A 21908-nucleotide genomic window follows, 5' to 3' on the forward strand; every position below is an offset into this window, starting at 1 on the left:
ATTGCTTTGTACTTAAGAATATTTACAACTCATATGGTGGATGCTGGGTTTTCTTATCTTCCATCACTTTCCTGGCTTCACCTGGTCCTCAACTGATAAAAATGACAACTTTTTCTCGCTTGATGAGAGTACTCTTACCAAGAAACTATGATTAACTATTGAGTTTAAGCAATTCTTTCAGTGGTTCTTAAGGGCATCTTTTTATGGAAATTTATTACAATTCTCATTTCAATGATAGCTTATGATTGACTGACTAGGAAAAGTGCATGTTCATTATAGACGAAATGCCTAACACTTCTAGTTTACTTAAAAAAATTCTTTGAAATTTCTCATATGTTTTCAAAATCTTTATCCCCTTCTGAATTTTGGAATGCTTCTATCAGATTTATAAAAAAGCTGTCATTTATGACCTTTAAGTTTTCATTCTCTTTTTTTCCCCTTTTAATGCATCATCTACCTTCGTGTTTGCAATAGGCCAATCCCAGTCGTTGAAGATTGAAATTGAAAGGCTTCAAATGGTACACACAAGTCATTCAAAAAACAGAAGGCTTTCCTCAAATATGAACAGGTCACAAGATGCCTCCTCAGAGCTTAGTTGGCAGATGTTGGACATGAACAAGCTGAGTCTTGGTGGGCATCCGATTTCCTTAACTGATAGTTACAGAAGTTGATCAGGCTGCTGAATCTTGAGATCTGCATACACGTTCCAGCATCTAGGTTTGCAGTCAGCTTTACAAGCTGATATGCTCTGCTTTTGTAATTTCTCACATGTGGTGTTAAGGTTAAACCCTACCACATAGGCTGATTAGTGTTTTAAAAAAAAAGGAAAAACGGTTCCAACAGTAAACTAGGGTACTCCTTTTCTTTCCTAAAGATGATTTTCCAGCTTGCCTATGTTCTGGTAAATCTGTTTATTCGCATCTAGGCATGATGTCCATAGCTCTCTCTCGCTCATGCAGACATACAAAGGCAGACCGTCATCAAGAATCACCTTTTGTTAAAATGCAGTGGATGGTTCCAAATCATGGTTTCAATAATGAGACCAAGTTGATTATCTGGTTTTCATGATAGGTTGGTTTGCCTTCGGTATTCTTGCTTCATGGCCTGTATGGGGAAACTGGAAACCGATCATGCTTCATTTTTTAGGTGAATTGGTATATATATATATATATATAGTAGAGCATAGGTGCTTGAACATTAGGTGCTTGTGATACGTGCTTGATGGGTTTTTCTGCTCTTCTGGTGTTTTTTTCACAGTTCTGGCCCCATAAAATGTGTTAGACATGGTCGATTTATGAGGAATCCACACCTGGATCATGTGTTTTCGATGAAAAAAATGATATTTGGAGCCTCGAAAATTTACAAAAATTTTGGACCGTTGATTTTTCGAACCCTATAAAAACCCACCCATGTGTCAGAATTGAATACTTCAAGAGCTGATCATAAAATCAAGTACATAGATCACATTTGTACTGTCAGAATTTAAAAATAAAACAAAAAAAATTGAAAAACCCATCAAGCACGTATCACAAGCACCTAATGTTCAAGCACATATGCTCTACTCTCTCTATATATAGAGAGAGAGAGAAAGAGAGAGAGAATTGGTTTCTAAAAGATCCATAAATTTTCAACTGGACATCTGCACTCCTACTCAAGTTGAGAATGTCAACAACAACAACAACAACTACGCCTTCATCCCAAAACAATTGGGGTCGGCGATATGAACCAAAAAAGAAAATCATTCTGGGTTTTCCACATGAATCCTTCTCCTCCAATCATTTCTATCCAATGTCATGTCCTCGGTGAGGTTCAAAGCATTCATATCCTTTCCTATCATCTCCATCCATGTCTTCCTAGGCCTACCCCAATCTCTTTTAACTAATATATTTTTCCATTTCTCCATCCTTCTAACTGGAGCATCATTAGGCCTTTGCTGAATACCATCGTAAACGATTCTCTCTTATCTTATTTTCAATGGGTGCAATGCCTACCTTCTTACGTATCTTCTCGTTCCGAATCCTATCTTTTATTGTATTTTCACACATCCATCTCAGCATACACATCTCAGCTACACTCATTTTTTGAATATGATGTCTCTTGGCAGCCCAACATTCTATACCATATAGTAAAGCGGGCCTAATAGTCGTCTTATAAAACTTTTCCTTCAACCGCAATGACATTTTATGATCGCATAACACTCTAGTTGCACTTTTCCATTTCATCCACCCAACCTTTATCCTATTATTTACATCTCCATCAATTTCTCTATACTTTTGAATGATAGATCCCAAATATTTGAAACAATCATCCACCAGTATTTCTTGCTCACCAAGCTTCACTACACTCCCATCACTACTTCGTTGCATACTAAATCGACATTCCATATATTCTGTCTTACTCTTACTCAACTTAAAACCTATTGCTTCCAATGTCTGTCTCCATAATTCTAACTTAGCATTAACCCCACCTCTAGACTCATCAATCAAAACAATATCATCAGCAAACAACATACACCACGACACATTTTCTTGAATTGATCTCGTAAGCTCATCTATCACTATAGCAAATAGGAAAGGGCTTAATGCAGATTCTTGATGTAACCCAACCATTATAGGAAAATTGGTTGTCACCCCTCCACAAGTGCGGACATTGGTTACTACTCCTTCATACATATCTTTAATTATACTAATGTTCTTGAGAGAAACACCTTTCTTCATCGTTGTTCACCAGAGAACACCCCTAGGTACTCTATCGTATGCCTTCTCCAAATCAATAAAAACCATATGCAAATCTTTGTTCCTCTCTCTAAATCTCTCAATAAGTTGTCTAAGAAAATGTATAACTTCCATAGTTGATCTTCCAGGCATAAAACCAAATTGATTCTCCGATATCATGACAACCTTCCTCAACCTATACTCAATCACCCTCTCCCAAAGTTTCATAGTATGACTCATGAGTTTTATACCACGATAGTTTGTGCAATCTTGTATATCATCCTTATTCTTATATAGAGGCACCAAAGTACTCTTCCTCTACTCATTAGGCATCTTATTTGTCTGCCAAATCTTGTTAAAAAGATTTGTCAACCATTCTAAACCTTTCTTTCCCAAGCATTTCCAAGTCTCGATAGGTATATCATCTGGGCCAACTGCCCTTCTTGATTTCATTTTCTTTAAAGCCTCTGCAATTTCTTTCTTCATGAAGTCACGATTCATCTCATGAAAAGGAATGGAGAAGTCTCCAAGATCCTGAGCATGACTTTTATTAAATAGCTTATCAAAATAATCTTTCTATCTCTCCTTAATCTCCTCATCTTTGACTAAAACCCTTTGCGTTTCATCTTTGATACATCTAACCATACCTAGATCCCTCGATTTCCTATCTCTCATCTTTGCAAGCCTATAAATATTCTTCTCGCCCTCTTTGGTATCCAACTTGTCATAAACCTCCTTATATACTTTATTCCTCGCGTTTTGAACTACTTTTTTAGTTTCCTTCTTTGCTATCATATACTTCTCCAAATTCTCATTATCACGACTCTTAGATTTCTATAACACTCTTTTAACCTTAATAGCTAATTTGACATCCTCGTTCCACCACGATGTATCCTTACCTAGCGGTGCACCGCTTTTAGACTCACCCAATACCTCCTTAGCCACCTTTCTCATGACACCCGCTATCTTATTCCACATTTATTCTGAATCCTCCTCGAGACACCAATCAACTTCCTTAACTACCTGCTCTACAAACATTCCTTGTTTAGTTCATTTCATTGCCCACTACTTAATTCTAGGATCTATCCTATGTCTATCCCTTTTGCGGCATTGTCTAATTCTAAGATCTAAAATTAAGACTCTATATTGTCTAGCTACACTTTCTCTCGGTATAACCTTACAATCGATGCAACAACCTCTATCTCTCTTTCTAAGTAGGAAAAAATCTATCGGACTCGTATTAACCCCACTTTTAAATGTTACTAGGTGAGACTCTCTCTTGCTAATCCTTGCTAAGATCATATCATAGGACAAACCAAAATTTAAAATCCTTTCTCCACTTTCGTTTTTTTCTCCTATATCATAGCCTCCATGGATACTCTCAAATCCATCCCTACTAATGCCTACATGCCCATTAAGGTCACCACCGATGAAAAACTTTTCTCCATAAGATATTCCTTGTACTACTTCATCTAAATCTTCCCAAAATTGATGCTTAACAAGTTGAGAATGTCAAGATGAGTTAAATTACTTTTCTTTTAAATTTCAAAGATTTGCCAATCGTTTGTTTTCATCAGTGCATTTTATCTTTTATTTGTCAATTATATTTGCAAATAACCTTGAAATTTTACTTTGAGAGAGAGAGAGAGAGAGAGAGAGAGAGAGAGAGAGAGAGAGAGAGATGGTTTCTAAAAGATCCATAATTTTTCAACTGGACATCTGCACTCCTACCCTAGTTGAGAATGTTAAGATGAGTTAAATTACATATTTCTTTTAAATTTCAAAGATTTGCCAATCGTCTGTTTTCATCAGTGCATTTTATCTGTTATTTGTCAATTATATTTGCAAATAACCTTGAAATTTTAGTTCAGATCTCTAGTTTTCCAGTGAAATTCGAGTCGAACCTATCCTTATGATGTCTATGTAAGTTAATTAACTTGATGTCAAGCCACATGACTAGTCCACTGATTTCATGATTTCTTAATGTATTTACATGGATTTTTCTTGCGCATCGCCCTCCATCCTTGAGAGAGGGTGTTGGGAATGTGTTTAGCCCCCATAGGATCATATCTGAGTATTGATAGCAGTGTGTGGCAGGATTTTACATATTGTCATCAAACATCACCATGAAATTGAAAAGATGTAATTTTTTTTGGCTTTCTTCTTGGACTCTGTGTTGATGTTGAAGATATCTGGCATACACGTGACTATCTTGATGAGTTAGGTCTTTTAACATTTATCTCTAAAGCCATGCTAGTGATCATCTGAAACCCGATAAAATTCATGAATTCTGAAATCACACTGAACTTCATGACCAGGTTGCATTTGACCTGATGCCATTCAAATCTAGTTGTAGTATGGCATGACGCTTAATAGTGTGATGGTTATTTGACAGAACTTGGTACTAGTTAAAAAACAAAGGCACCTGTTGTTGGCATTCAGATCTAAATTAAGCATACCTATCCTATGAATGATAGTCAAATGAAATCATTTTATGGATAAAAGCAACAAAACCATCTTATGCATGATAGAGAAAAGGAATGCATAATCTCCCTCTCCCTCTGTCTCATATAAATTATGAACCGAACTGTGAACATGGCCTTTGTTGGGGTTCAATGTCTTTCTTTTTCTTCATTAAGGCATCTATAGTATGTGATGTAAATGAAGCCCTTGGGGTCAATTGGAGAAGGAACAAACTTTGTGAATTACCGAGTTGTGACTTGGGGGTTGGAACGTTTTGTGACGTAACCTTCTAATTGCTGACCACCTTATTATTATTCAAAAGCTTTCTACATGTGCTTTAAAACTGTAGCATGACTAGCATTTGTCACAATGTTGGTAGGTAAAGAACTAAATTTATTAGCGGAGGTTAAGCGAAAAATCAAGGATTTACAATATAATGAATTTTAAAACTTAAAAAAAATGTTATTTTTATGTGGAGAAAATTGCGATTTAAGGGCTGATTTTTACAGTTTTGGCCGTGCCAGATATTATGGGGACATATTTGGACAAAACCTCTTCCTATGAGTTCCAACTAGTAGGCTTGGAACCCATAGGATAGCCAATATTTTCCCAAAAATGTATTTGTTAGATTGTGTAGTAAGGTTCACACCTTTTTTGTCAGGTAACCATATTTTGCAAACCATTATGCGAAAGTGTTATATTTAAGTAGGTGTTGTCTCTGTATTTTCAAGATAGTGTTTTTGAGCGGGTGGTGGCTGTTTACCACCCAACTGTCCAAACGTCAGTGGACACATGCTGAGCGTTCATCGCGTATGTGCTTGTTAAAGGAGCCTTTAGCGAACACGATGGATGGCACACTCACTTCCACTTCCATCAGGCACATAAAGTGGGTGGCAGCTACCACTTTCTTCTTTATAATTAGGTCAAAGGTTAGGCGGTTTTTAATTAGTAAAAAAAATTATGATTTAATTTATTTAGTTTACTGAGATTTTCCCAATAAAGCATGGGAAATTTAAAACATTTGAGATCCTCCTGACAAAAACATGGCCAATAACTTACTTCTGGCCTTGAAAAAATGTGTAGGGTTATGAGAATAGAACCTGAATTAGAATTTTAGAGAGAGAGAGAGAGAGAGAGAGAGAGAGAGAGACTGTGCTTGTGCACTATTGGTTTGGCCGAGAAGTTGGATGACCCATTCATTCGCACAACGCAAAAACAGATTGTGGAAATAGTGAGCCGTTTTATCATAGTACAGTATAACACGGTTCTGCCAGATTCGTATCATTGATAATTAGAACGAAGGTGAAATCACCTGCCTTGATTATCGTCCTAAATAGTCTATCTTCTAAACCACCCTAAGCATCTTCAAAGGGCAAGTTTCCGGTGTTTGTATCATCTGAACTTACAGATATTTTTTTCTATAGGTTACTTGGTATAAAACATATATTAGTTTCAGCATGCTTCATGTATAGATTTTTTTTAGTGACAAAAATCAATAGCTCATATTATACTAAAACTTAATGAGATAAAAATCAAAATTTTCCCATTAATTTGATTTGACCCAAGGCACGAGTTTTAGTAAGTGCGCAATGATAAACACATCAACAAGTGTCTCTAGATAAATTTCTTAATCTAAAGCAAATAAGCAGACACAAAGTTGTACTTAGGTTTCTACCTATAAAAGGGAAAATAAACACCCATATATATATATAAACCCTTACCTAAGGATTTTTTGAGTTCAAACACAACATACTATCAGCCAAATAACAATATTGGAATAAAGAAAAATCTCAGGGGTAATGAAATCACAGGATTTGATACCCAAAAATCAAATCTGATCCAAAGCCAAGGAGTTATTGAGGTATTTCTAAAATCCAAGATCAGTATTAGACTTTTTACACTAGTTTTAGAAGATGACAGATTTCTAAAAAACTTGCAAAAGAACAAAAAAAAAGACTCAGAGAACTTTTCAATGACACTTTATTCGTCAAAAAGCTATCAACGGGTGATGAGATACAATCCCGACAACATACATAAAATAGGAGAAAAATAGGTGTCGGGATAACTATTCTGACTGTTTTAAGCTATTTTTAGGTCCTCAGCATTGAAAATTAGGGAAAACAATAAAAAGACAAAAATAGTTTGATAAGTCAGCTTTCCAAGAATCACCGGTGACTATTGTTTGCAAATTAAAATTGTGCCCCAGTTTTGCAACCTATAAATGAGGACCCTAAAGGAGTTTTCGGTTTTGACTCTAAATAGGGAAATTTTAGATCTATATCCCAGCTTTTTAATGGCTATAAAAACATTGGTTTTTGAGATCGAAGCATAGAAAACAATAATATTTTTTTATTTCAATGCATTTTAAGAGGCCATAGAAGCAGAATATGAATTTGTGCCAAAAATGAGAAACATACGTGGTTGTCTATTTTCCAATGACTCCTAGAATGTGGTGATACGACTTATGAATAGATATATATGGCCTTGCTAAAAGGGCAAGGTCAAGACAGAAAAGTAAAATAAAATTGGATTTCAAATCTGGGGTGATCCAATATCTAAAAATACTAAAAAAATAAACTGACCTTGCAGCGCTAAGATCTTGAAGTTGCTAATTCTGATGGATTCCCAAAAACAAACTAACAGTGATTACCATTAGTGGATCTCTAAAATTTGAAAACCAAAACGGGGGTTTTATCTGAAAAAAATTTGGATTCAAAAACCCGATATGAATTTGAGATGAAAGAGAGTTCTAGTGTCCACTCTTCAAGTTGTGTGCCCTTTCTCCTTTACTAAGCAAGGATCAACCACACCAGAAGCCCAAAATCTTCATTGTCAGGCTTTTAGCTTGCGAGTAGCTATGTAGAGTCTTGATATGGCGAAACACACAAGAGGGGGGGGGGGGGGGGGTGAATTGGGTTTTAAAATTATTTCACTTTTCACATAGACGAATATAAGTAAATTAAATAAAGCAATGCAGAAGCAAAATAAATAAGGAAACCACAACACAAGGTTTATAGAAGTTCAGCCAAATACAACCTACGTCCTCTTGGCACTCTTGCCCAATCTACTAAACCCCTAGCTTCACGGTTCTAGAAACCAAATCCCCTAGCTTCACAGTGCTAGGAACCGATAACAATGATTTCACAACACTTGTGAAACCCAACCGTGAGTCCTATCGGCTCTCCATAACTCAACCCAAGAGTTAAAAATACAAATGGTTTAATACAATCACTCTTTTGCATCATACAAATGTGAACACAATTATGTGCAAGGGTGAGTGAAACCCAATATAGAAAAGCCCCAAATAATCTCAACACTAAGAAAAGAAATCGATGAAGATCACTTGTTTGAATGCTTTGAGAGCTTTGATCTTGAAGAGCTTGATGATTTGATTTGTTTCCACAGATTCAACAGTGTAGGAGTAGTTCTTCCTCTTTAATAAATACTTGAGAATGATCTTGATCCATTGAGAGAGTCATTGGGCACACAAATCAAGAGTTTTAAACATATTTATGACCATTAGAAGCGTCTGTTACTCTTACATGTTGACATTTAACTTCATGTGTCGACATATATTTTTCGAGTGTCAATATGTCATCATTCGGGTCGACACTTCATTCATATTTTCAACTTTGTTCAAAGCTTCTTTCTTCAGCATATGTCGACATTCAGATCCAGAGGTTGACATTTCACTTTTTGATTGCTAGAGGAGTCAATACTTGCTTCACGGATGTCGATACTTCTATGATCAGTAGATATTCATGCATTTGGTTGTTGGAGGTCGACAAGGCATTAAAGGATGTCGACACTTTAATCTTGAGAGTTTATACTTCTTGATTTCTTCACGAGTCGACACTTTAAGCTCAGTTCAAGAAGACATGCATTTGGTTTGTAGAGAGTCGACATGTCATTCACGCGGATCAACATATTTTGCCTTTCAACATGATATTCTTTTGAACTTTTTTTATGTGCTCTTCATGGGTCGACATGTGCTATCCATGGGTTTGACACTTAATCTGTAAACTTTTTATATTTTTGCTTAAACACGATCATTTCAAAGTATGATCTTTTTGGCATTTCTTGGAGGGATTTTTGACACTGAAATGTGAATGTTTTCTGCACGTAAAATCAGTTAAAATCCATGCACACTTGAGGTTTAACTATTAGTCCTTTAGAGAGTTTTGTTATCATTGAAATCAGTCTAAGAGTTCAACAATCTCCCCTGTTTTTATGATAACAAAACTATCTCAAAATCAATGCAAAAATAGAGTATGCATAATCAAATTTGTATGGTTCAAACATTTTGGAGTTTAAATTTGATTCAAATATGACATTTTAAATTTGAACTTTCACACTTATGCTTATATTGTATCACTTCAATTCAAATATAGTACATTCTTAACAATATTTCATTCATGTATATTAACAATGCCTATAACATCAATATTTTTAACAAAACTTTCTCAAACCTCAACAAGTACATATGTTCTTCTCATTCATTGTATTGCATATTTTTTCATACACTATGCATGCATTTTTGCATTACACTTCATATATACATGCATTTTCTCCCTTTTTTTTGCATCATCAAAAAAGGATTTCATCAAATCATTTAAAATAATGTAAGCATATAAAAAAAATTTATCTTTTGAAAGAAAAAAATATACTGACATCAATAGCATTCCTTCATATAGTTTATATGAAACATTTACACATAAGATGGAAAGAAAAATATTCATTCATCATAGTAGAGTCATTGATCAAACATGTAAGCATTTAAACTTTGTTGAGTTCATGTTTGAATCAAAGTTTACATTTGATTCAAATCTATACTTTTTACTCACATTGCTCTATGTTAACAATATCTCTCAATTCAATTTTTTTTGCAAAATAAGTCACATTCTCAATGTATTTTCACTCACATTCCATTCATTTTTATCATTTATATCCCCTTTTTTGATAGCATCAAAAAGGCGAATATTCATTTATAAAAAACAAAGTATCATATCATTGAAAAATTGTATATCAATCAATATTGGTTGTTTTAAAAACAAAATTTATAGATGATGCATTATAAGTTGATGAATTCATAGCTTCTCATATAAATATCATTTTCTCTTTATTTTCAAAGAGGTAATTCATTCAATATTAACAACACATATAAATCCTTGTTCTCAAACAAGATATATATTTTCCTTTTTAGCATAATTCAAGAAGAATATCATTCATTAATATAAGCAAATATGATCAAGACATTTGAAATTTAAAAGAGTATTTTGTTCATTATAAAGTTTGTGTTAATGATATCCAAAATATTAATACAAAACAAAAACAATTATTGAATTGCATTGTCTTAGGAATCATTATCTAAAATGAGTGACTTGATCAGAAACTACAAAATATCAAGAGATCAAAATCAAATTTTCTAAACTGGTCATAGATGAGACATGTAATGGAAGATCCAGAGATAGGTGATTGATATGATGATGCTCTGATGAGGAGGAATCCTTTGATCCTTTAGATTCTGTAGCATTATGTCTAACCCTGTTGCTCAACTAACAATTGGCTTTGCTCCCCCTCAATAAGTGCTCATCTAGAAGATGATACATATGAAGCTCCTGAGGCGAGTACTTCAGCAATGTTCTCCCTCTTAGCTGTTGCTTGCTTTCACTTTTTGATATCCACTGAGTTTCATTTCAATCATAACCCACTCAATGAAGAGTGATCTCATAAAAAATATCTGACTTCTTCAAAGATACGGAGTTGAAAAGGCAAAAGCTTTAAACAGATGAAAGTTTATCAATCTTCAATGGGAGAATGTGAAGAGTCAAGATGCTTGGGTTGACTGCCCTAAGCTTTAGATTGAAGGAGAGAGAAAATAAAAATAACGAATGAGTGTTTGGGTCACCTTTTTCTTAAATAGGTCACGAAGAGGTCGACACTTGGAATCAGTGGTCGACACTCGAGAAAGAAGGAATGCATATGAGTGAAATAAGGGAAGTCGACACTCGAGAAGATGAGTCAACATCTGAGTATATGTATGACTCTTTAATGAACAATAAATAGGTAAACATTTAGACATAAGGAATCAACATTCGAGTATATGTATGACTCTTTAATGAACAAGTGATGTGTCGACATCTAAATATAAGGGATTGTCATATAATATTCGAAATCAATTTTTCAAATAGAATCAATGAGGAATCTGAAAGGAATTCAACTTTTATTTGAAATAGGTTGATTCAACCACGCTTAAGTTACAATCATAGAGGATTCAAGATGAAACTTGAAGAATTAAGATGATGATCCGAGATACTTCTAAAATTCTAACAAGATTTCATTTCAGACTCACTTTCTATTAAAAAAACACACAATTTATAACTTCATACATTTAAGAGCAAGCAATTTCATAAATAATCAATTGCAATTACACATGCCAAACTCTTTTCTAATATTAGAAAATCTTTTTTCACTCAAAGGTTTTGTAAAGATATTGGCTAATTGCTTATTTATTTAAACAAATTTTAGTTCTACATCACCTTTGATAACATGATCTCTAATAAAATGATATCTTAATAAGATGTTCTTAGATCTAAAGTGCTGAATAGGGTTCTTAGATAAATTTATAGCACTTGTATTGTCACAACATAGAGGTATGTGATCTAAATTAACATCAAAATCATGTAATTGATGCTTAAGCTATAAGATTTAAGCACTACTTGAGCCTCAATAGTAGATAATGTCACAAAATGTTGTTTTTTTGAAGACCAAGAAATCAGACTTCCACCAAGAAACTGACAAATACCACTTGTGTGTTTTCTATCAATCTTGCAACCTACATAATATGAATTTGAATAAGCTCTAAGATCACATAAGAATTCTTTTGGATACTATAGACCAAAGTCTAAAGTGTTCAATAGGTATCTAAATATCCTCTTAACAGAAATTAAATAAGATTCTTTAGGATTGCTCTAGAATCTTGCATACAAACACACACTAAGCAAAATATTAGGTCCGCTTGCAGTTAAATATAATAAAGATCCTACCATGCCTCTATACAGTTTAGTGTCAACACATTTACCTTTTTCATCACTTTCAAGCTTGATTGAGGTAGATATAAAAGTTGAATAACCTTTTGAGTTGTGCAATCTACATTTCTTCAATAGTTCTTTGGTATATTTGGTTTGGCTAATGAATATACCTTCTTTTCTTTGTTTTACATGAAGACCAAGAAAGAAGCTCAATTCTCCCTACATAAGCTTAGAAAAATCTTTGCTTATAGACTCATTAGTAGCATCAACTATGATAGCATCAACATAAATTTGAACTATTAGCATTCCAAGCTCATTCTTTTTTATAAAAAGAGTTGTATTTACTTGGTTTTTGGAAAAACCTTGATTAGTCAAGAATGTACTAAGCCTTTCGTACCAAGCACGAGGGATTTGCTTTAAACTATAAAGAGATTTCTTAAGTTTAAAAACATGGTTTGGAAAATGTGAATTTTTAAATCCATAAGGTTGTTCAACAAAAACTTCTTCTTTGACCATTTAGAAATGCACTTTTGACATTCATTTGATATAGTTTGAAATCAAGAATGCATGCAAATGCTAAAAGCATCCTAATAGCATCCAACCTAGCTACGAGAGCATAGGTTTCATCAAAATCAATGTCGTCTTCTTGACTATATCCTTGGGCTACTATCCTAGCCTTATTTCTAAAGATTTTATCGAATTCATCAAGTTTATTTCTAAAAACTCACTTTGTTCTAATGATATTTTGATCTTTAGGTCTTGAAACTAGATCTCACACATCATTTCTCTCAATTGATTTAGCTCTTCCTGCATAATTAATATCCATGATTCATTATTGAGAGCAACATCAATTGACTTTGGTTCAATTTGAGACACAAAGCCTAAGAATTTGTAAACATTGTTCAAGTAATGCTTAATTCTCACACCTTCACTTGGATTACCACGAATATTTTCAATTGAATGATCCTTAACATATCTCCATTCTTTAAGAAGGTCATCATGTTAAATATTCTTTTCTTGCAAATCTTTCAGATGAGGGTTTAATTCATTATGTACATCATCATTTTAATCCTTGGCATCACTTTCTTTTTATTTTTCAAAACTACCTAGTTTATCATTGACCATTTTATCACTAGGAGGGAGGTTACATTCATCAAATAGTACATAAATTGATTCTTTAACAATAAGAGTTCTTTTATTAAACACCCTATATGCTTTTGAACTCAAGGAATAACCGAGAAAATTATTTTTATTACTTTTGACATTAAATTTGTCTAAATTATCTTTTCCATTGTTCAAAATAAAACATTTACAAAAAAAGCTTTAAAATATGAAATGTTGAGCTTTCTACTTTTGTAAAGCTCATAAGGGGTATTTTTGATAATAGGTCTAATCATGACCCTATTAATGATATAGCAAGCCACATTCATGGCTTCACTCCAAAAATATTTTGGAAGATTATTTTCACAAAGTATAGTTCTTGTCATTTCTTCTAAGGTCATATTCTTTCTTTCAACAACACCATTTTGTTGAGGAATTCTAGGAGCAGAGAAGTTATGAGAAAAACCATTTTCACTCCTAATGTAGGTGATAGAATAACTTTTTTCAATTTAGGTGTTTGCAAAATGTGATGAATTCATGCAATACATTACTCTTATTTATAAGAAGAATCATCCATATAAATATTGAAACATCATCTATAATTACAAATTCAAATATCTTCCCACTGAGACTATTTATTCTAGAGGGACCAAAAATATCTAGATGAATAAGCTCTAGGGGTCTTGAGGTAGAGACCAAATACTTGGATTTGAAAGAGGATCTAGCGTGTTTACCTTTAGCACATGCATCACAAACTTTGTCCAAAACAAAATGCAATTTTGGTAAACCTTTTACAAGATTATGCTTAATGATTTTTGAAATAACACTAGAACTTGCATGTCCAAGTCTCCTATGCCAAAACTAACAATCATCTTTGTCATTAGATATATTCATCTCCTTCTCCTTCTCCTTCTTCTTGGTGGTGGCCTATCCAACCGCCATTAGAGTTGCAACCAAGATTGAGGACATTGGTTGGCAAATCCAAGACGGGAGACGAAGGTTTAATCGATTCGAAAACCCGAAAGAGGTAGGTTCACCTAGCGCATAGGTGTAAATTAATCCCATCGCATGGAATATGCATATGGCCAATTTCTATATCTGATCCAAGGTAGATCATACATTAAAGTGATTAAAAAAATTGGTTTCACGTAAGTTTTAGAAAACATTTTTGGTGAAAATACATCACCAATATATATTTTGTGCAAAACCAGTTTTAGAAAAGGGGTTTTAATAAAATCGGTTTTGGGGTTTGAATATGAATTTTGATTCATGTAAAAAGTGTATATTTGGGTTGTTTAGATCTGTAAATTCTTGTTACAAGTCATGTTAGTATGTGAATAGTGGTGGTTTGATTATATAATTTGTTGGATTATGATTTGGTTAAGAAGCATGCTTAAATCAAATTTTTATGTGCTATTTTCATGAATCATGAATGAGTAGTGCTCAAAATTATGTATTTTAGCATAAAAAAATTATGATTAATGGATGTACTGTACTTTGATCATGTTAGTTTAATTAACAAGCATGTTAGATTAATTTTTGTATCATGCTTAACATTGATTACTGAAAGATTTTTATATTTAAATTTCTATTATGCTGCTCATATTTTGGACTTGATATGTTTCGGAAAAAAATTGATAACTCAGTGAATACGAGTACAATAAATATAAATAAGAACACTATCATATTCTACACATATGTGGCTTGATTAGAACCCTTATTTATTTTATTTGAGTATTTTTTTATGCCAAGATGACCTCTAAAATAAAGCATAAGTTTTCTGCGCTGACAGCAGAACTAACTGTAAAACTGTCTCATTTTTAACCTGACAAGTTTTAGAAAAAATTTACATCTCCTAGAATACGAATTATTAAAAGAAAACAAAGTTGTATAATGTTCTACATATCTGGAGCTTGATTTTGGCGTTTTAATTTATTCTGATTGAGTCCATTTTGAGGGATTTATGCCCTCTATAGAAAAGCATTATTTTTTAGCTCTCGTTACAGGGCTATTCTGACCAATTACTTTGACAGTTAGGAAAACCCATTCAAAATGGTTATTTAATTTTTTAAAAAAATTGGGTGAGAGTCCACATACAGAAGAAGACTTGGTAAAAAAGTTTTTAAAAAAAGAGTTAACAGTAGGTCTCAGAAAATTCTCAAAATTGGAAGATTTTTTGCAAATTACAGATACTGGTTTATAAAATTTCCTGAACTGGGTTTAGTCTTAGAATTTTTCTGATTTTATTAGAACTGATTTTAATATTATGTTTTTGGGTTGAGTCTTTGACATGTTGGGGTAACCCCAGTTAAATTTTGAGAGTTAAATAAGATCCTTGTGAGTCTCGGTGGATTTTCCAAAATCAGCTTAATAATGACCTGAATTACCTAATTATTAGGTCTTAATGCCTAGTTGTTTTCTATACTACTGCAGCATGATCATGGATGTTTAAACTTGATTATGGATTGATAAGCATGTTAACTAAATGCATTACATGTTCAATCATGATTGACAACCATGAATATGTTAGATATGCTAATGAGTACTATGCATCATAAGGCATGAACTGTTTGAAAATAAATGGATGCACATGTTGTTTGTCAATTGGGACATGATTAAAATTGAATTGCGTATATGATGCATGATTGATAATAAAGAATGTATGATATGAGTATAAACATAGCTTATGAGTGAGCTTGAGTTTGATAGAACCCATGGGTGCCTACGAAACACCAAGAAAATAATAGACTAAATAACCATGCACATAATCACATATTTGCCTCAAGGAGACCATGCTCAAAGTCACCCAGTGATGAAGTTTGAAATTTGGATTGTTTGAATGGGTTGAAACAACCTTGTGTTATAGAATCTTCTCGCGTGGAGATTGGGCTAGCGAGCCCGTGTGCTTAGAGCACTTGAAATTAATTCATGAGCCTAATAATTAAATAACACCTACGACCTATTCAAACCCGGGACCACTTTGAAGAGAGTGGTGGTACACATGACCTGTTGACCATTGCTGCTTTGGAGAGCTAGGCGTTTTCATTGGTCTCCAGTCTCAGGTTATAAAGGGTCAGACTACCATGTGACCTAGGTGGTATGTTCTGAATATCTGCAGAGTAAGAATCGATTTCGTATGGACCATTGAGAGATTCTCTCGGTCACAGACTACTCCAATGAAAACTTCGAAGAGAGTTCACAAATTCTTTTAATCGATGAGGCTAATAAAATACATGGCATGATAGACACTTCATTGAATTTGTTGAATCAGAGTTAGAAACTTGAGAGTGTACCTTTAGGGTTAGAAAAGAGAAATAGATCATTAAATGTAGAATCACTGGTTTTGATACAGTCTGTGCATGAATTTGTTGGTTTGCTTTGGATTTGTGCATTGTAGCTTACATGTTCTGAAATTAAATGCAAGCATGACTGATTGTGATAATGCATTTATGCTTATCCTGATATACTGTGCTGCATGCTTTAATTGATATTTGCAATTACATCAATGCGTATTTCTTGCTTTGAGAGATATTTACGTTTATATGGTTGGTGAAACCTACTGAGGCTGTGGTTTGACACCCCTACTTTAACATTTTAAAGGCAACACTTAGGCTGGGGTGATGAAGGATTGATCAGCGACGTCAAGCGAATGATCACGTTCTTCTTTCTCGAAGAATTCAACATCAATTTTGGATTGCTTTGTCTTTTTATTATTGAAATGTTAATCCTTAATTATTTAAGCATGGAATGATATTAAATTTGAAAGTTAATGCTTAGTTTTAATGCATGTGGCGTTGATTTATTGTAACCCGCCCAAAGTGGCATCGAATTTCAGAAAAAAGTATTCTGCTTTATTATTGGTGTTATTTTTTTTTCTAAAAATTCTGATATAATTTTGGGGCGTTACAATCCAATCTTGAAGAGCTGCCAAATTTAGATGGTTGAAATCATCCTCACGCACGATACCATAAAATAGCCTCTTTTTTCTTTATGTGATTCCCCCCAAAGATCTAGATATTCTAAGGTAATGTTTCGTGCCAACCAAAATCTAGATATTCTAAGGTAATGTTTAGTGCCAACTGAAATCTAATTACATTCATGAATTGAAGGTGCTTGGCAACATAGCACCTACCAATGAACATTTATTTAGAGATAAATGTTTTTTAGGGTGCACGCAATCTAGTGTTCATAAAAAGATGTTTGTTCAGCGTGAACTCGTTCACGTTTGCATGAAACCAATAGTAAACTAAAAAAGCTAACAATAGATCACTTACATGCAGTAAGGAAAGGGTGTTGGCTTTTTATTATTGTTGTTCCCGTAGCCTAATTGAAAGTGTTCGGTCCAACCGACAGGCGCGATGTAGTGGCTGCCCTTCTTATTAAAAAAGAGGGCCCCACTACAGGCCCCTTATTAAAAAGAGGCGAATACTTATGAAGTGTTCGCCCTGAACACTGGATCACTCTTCTACAATTGCAGGCCACTTTTGGACATGGATATGGAGACTCCAAATTTGAATTGAAAATGTAGTTTATTTTTTAATTTATAACCTAAAGAAACTTTACCCGGCACCAAGATCTGGTCGTGATGGCTCAGACCGTCGCCGTGCCAGCGACGTAAAACTCCAAGGCTAAGACCCCTGCCCCCGGGGCCTATGCTTTGAAATTGGAGTTGGACACCATCTACTAGAATTTAGCTTAACAAATTGATGCGACTAGAGGTTGGGTATAGCTTGGAAACCCAACAGATATTTTCCTTTATTTTAATCTAATTAGACCTTTTAAGAGCAAGCTGTTAAAGAATGTGTCTGGTGGGAAAGAAACTTATCAGCTACACCCAACCGCTACAAGACTGTCAAAGAATCCTCAAGGAGAGACCTGGTTAGGATACTTGCTGTCACATCAAGGGAAGTGGCCAGCCAGGAGTAGGTAGTGACCGGATTCTACAATTAACATACAGCTTTTAACGTTTTTTAGTTGGGAGATAAAATCTTGTAACATCGTAACCAGGCAATTAGCTTTCTTATCTCGTTAGGACATATATTTTAAAAATGCCCTTACTTTTAAGGGTATTTTTGTTTTTTAAATTGATTGAATGCAACTAATGTTGACTATATATATATATATATATATATATATATATATATATATATGATAACTGAACATATTAAGTCTCATTTTCTGCCTCATTCTGCTCCATAGGTTTTAAGTGTTTTATGATAGATCTGAACCATTAGATGCATTTAGCATGCTCAATTTAGTGGGAATACACTCTTCGATTATGTTTTTTTCACAAAAAAACATGTTTTTTGAGCCAGAAAAAAATGGTACCTTCATAGCCATTGATTTTGGATAACCAGAAAAACCTGTATACAGGTCAGATTCCGATGATCCAAAAGCTGGTTCTCACTAAACAAAGCTTATAAATCACATCTACGGTGTTAGATGTGAGAAAAAAAAACTTAAAACTATGATTTTTGAAGGGGCCAAAAAGGGGCCTTAAGGAACTATATATATATATATATATATATATATATATAGTTAATATTTGGTGTTATTAAAGGCACCAAATCATATGAAACTATTGAGCTGAAAATCATAGGTTTTAGATTTTTTTCTTAAATTAAATGTATGGATGTAATCTAAAATGTTTGTTTAGTAAAAACTGAGTTTTGAATCATATGATTTTGATATATAAGTTTCAAAAATTAGCGGTCCACAATACATTAAAATTTTATGACTCAAAAAATTATATCTTTTAGATGGAAATAACATGAACCAAGACTTGATCTTTAGCAAAAAAAATCATTTATATTAGATATATGTGGTCAGATTGAGTTGATAAAGCTTGAATATGATTTTTAGCTCAATAGTTTCATATAATTTGATGCCTTCAATAGCACCAAATATTAACCCATATATATATATAACCGCCAAGGATCAAGCCACATAAGGACCCACTCTGAGTAATAGCTTTCGAAAATGAAATTGGCCTAATAATCCCACTTTTGGTAAAGTGACAGGCACGGCCTCTAGGGTTTGACCTTGAGATGTGTGCAGCCTCCAGCCTCAAATATTTTACTTCACCACAATTTTCATACATCTCCAGTGGTGCAGTTGACAAAAAAGTATCATACACTAACCAAATCATATATTTTACTTCACCACAATTTGCATACATCTCTAATGGTGCAGTTGACAAAAAAGAAAAAGTATCATACACTAACCAATTCTTCATTGCTTGCTTGTGCTCCTCCTACCCATTTGCGCCATATACCAACATGCATACCACAACCTATGTCAAAGTGACATGCCATTTAGAGGCCTTGTCATGGATAACACAAGTTGGACACGACTATGATACACTGACACGACTCTTATATGTATGTACATTATCTAAATTAATATTTTTTAACTTTTTTAACACATTTTGATTAGAATTCATTATTATCAAAAAATATCTTTTATTGATTAAACAATTAAAAAATATGTATCACCATATCTTAATTTCCAAAAAATGTTCAAAACCCGCATGTCAAACCCGAGTTTCGTGTCGAGTCATGCATGTATCTTTGTGACGACTACTGCTACTAAATCAACTCAAGCCGTAAATTATGCATATTATGGGCAAGAATTTGCGAATTACTCAAAATTGGCAGTTTCTCGGTCAAACTCGTCACCAGTTGGGCTAGTAGTGCGTGCACGAAAACTTGGTTGGATTTTTTTTTTTATCAAAATAAAATACCAAATGAGACACAAAATGTTTTGACCAATCACAATAGTATAGTATAGGTATTTTTTTTAATAAGAAAATGACATCCCTTATTATCATAAAATACAAAATATGTTGGTCAGAAGGATCGCAAGTTTGTCTAGAGAATGCACAACACTCCAAAAATAATTTTGAGTATGTGGAGTTTCTTAATAAAAATTAATGGTGCCTCATTGATTCAAACTTTTCTGTTCACCATGAAATGAATTATTTAAAAGAACCTCGTCTTCTTGACAAATGTGGTAGAGTGGGGTGGGGCCTTGGCTGCTTGACGGGCAGTCAAGGTTTCATTCTCATGGGTGTCATCGCTCTTCTGCACAACCCAATGGGTAGCATAGGCCCCGAGGGTAGGGGTCCTAACTTTGAAGTTTTAGGCTGGCGGCACGACAACCGTAGGCAAAGGCGTATCTAGGGGGTGGGTGGGGGGCGCAGGACCTCCCCAAACAGTTTTTTTTTTTTTAAAGCCCAGTCCTAGCCCATCCCTGATTCCATATGAAATAGATTTTTATCCATTTTTGTAGCCCAGGTCAGTCCTAGGCCAGCCCTGACTGCAGCAAATAGTTTGAGTTGTCCATATCAAATAGATTTTTATTAATAATTGTAGCCATTTTTTATTTTATCTCAAAAAATTTTTTTTGGGGGGCGCTGCCCCGGAACCCCTCCCGACTATCACACATTTTTTTCCGCTACACCCCTGTTTGCACCCCCCCCCCCCTCACATGAATCCTAGCTATGCCACTGACCGTAGGTATGGTAGGCTAAGCCATTGTGACCAGGTCTTCATGTCGAGTGTGGTTTCTTCGAGTTATAAATAAAAAAACCTTGATTTTTCAAAATTTTCAAAATAATATATATATATATATATATATATATAAGAAAATATTTTTATTAATAAATATAAGGAACTAATGGCTAGAAATTATAGGTGCAAGTTGTTTCGTGTCAATCTAACCACATAGGTGTGTTCAACATGGTTTGTTTGCTGAGAATCAAACCTTTCATCGTGTTTCTCTAACTTTAAAATGTGATCTCTTTATTTATGAAATTTTGATACATTGTGGGTCATTGATTTTTGGCCTCCTTTAAAAATTTAATAATTACTTGTTATAATCACAATATTCGAAACAAGTTTTCTACTAAACACACACTGTAGATCGCATATGTAACAATTGATCTACAAAAAAATAAATTTTTTTGAAGAAAATAGTAATTTCTACTCATTAGTTCATTTCTTTCATTCATAGCCAATATATATATATATATATATATATATATATATATATATGGTTAATCTAACATTAAACTAATTGTGTTTAACATTAGATAGATTCAACATTATAAAAATAACTAAAATACCCTTAAAACAGTAGTACTTTTAAAAATGCATGACTACTTTTTGGGCATTACATGTCTTTCAAACTTGAAAGAAATTGAAAAGTCAATCACCATTTTCAAAAAAACAAACCTTATGAATCAATAAAATTTATCTTTTTGGCCTAAAAAATAATTATATATTTTCAAAAATACCACTTTTAAAGGTATTTTTAAACACAACTAGTTTAATGTTAGATTATATATATATATATATATATAGGAGGGAGGCATGTCACTTTATTTTGATGTTTTAGATATTTTTGTAAATTGACCTGGATGTGACTTATAAGGTTTGTTTAGTATAAAATGAGTTTTGAATGATGTGGTTGTTACATGTAACCACATTTTTTAAGGGATTCAAAAATGAATGCCAAATTTCATGAATAAAAAAATCTTGGTTTTAGATAGAAGATAACCAATCCAAGGTTTGATCCTTAGCAAATAAATCATGCTAAA

At 33.6% G+C, this 21908-nt stretch overlaps 1 protein-coding gene across 1 annotated transcript in view; it reads left to right on the forward strand.

Moving 5' to 3' along the window:
- LOC149847173 (uncharacterized protein At4g06598-like) overlaps positions 1 to 892 on the forward strand; it is a 37966-nt gene extending 37074 nt beyond the window's left edge. Inside the window, exon 5 of the mRNA XM_089998329.1 lies at positions 475 to 892. Within this exon, the coding sequence (XP_089854455.1) occupies positions 475 to 671 (197 nt within the window). The 3' untranslated portion in view covers positions 672 to 892. The remainder of the gene's footprint in view (positions 1 to 474) is intronic.
- The last annotated feature ends 21016 nt before the right edge of the window (positions 893 to 21908 follow it).

Source organism: Nuphar pumila, chromosome 2 (assembly GCF_984573655.1).
Source record: "Nuphar pumila chromosome 2, dmNupPumi1.hap1.1, whole genome shotgun sequence".
Lineage (NCBI taxonomy): Eukaryota > Viridiplantae > Streptophyta > Magnoliopsida > Nymphaeales > Nymphaeaceae > Nuphar > Nuphar pumila.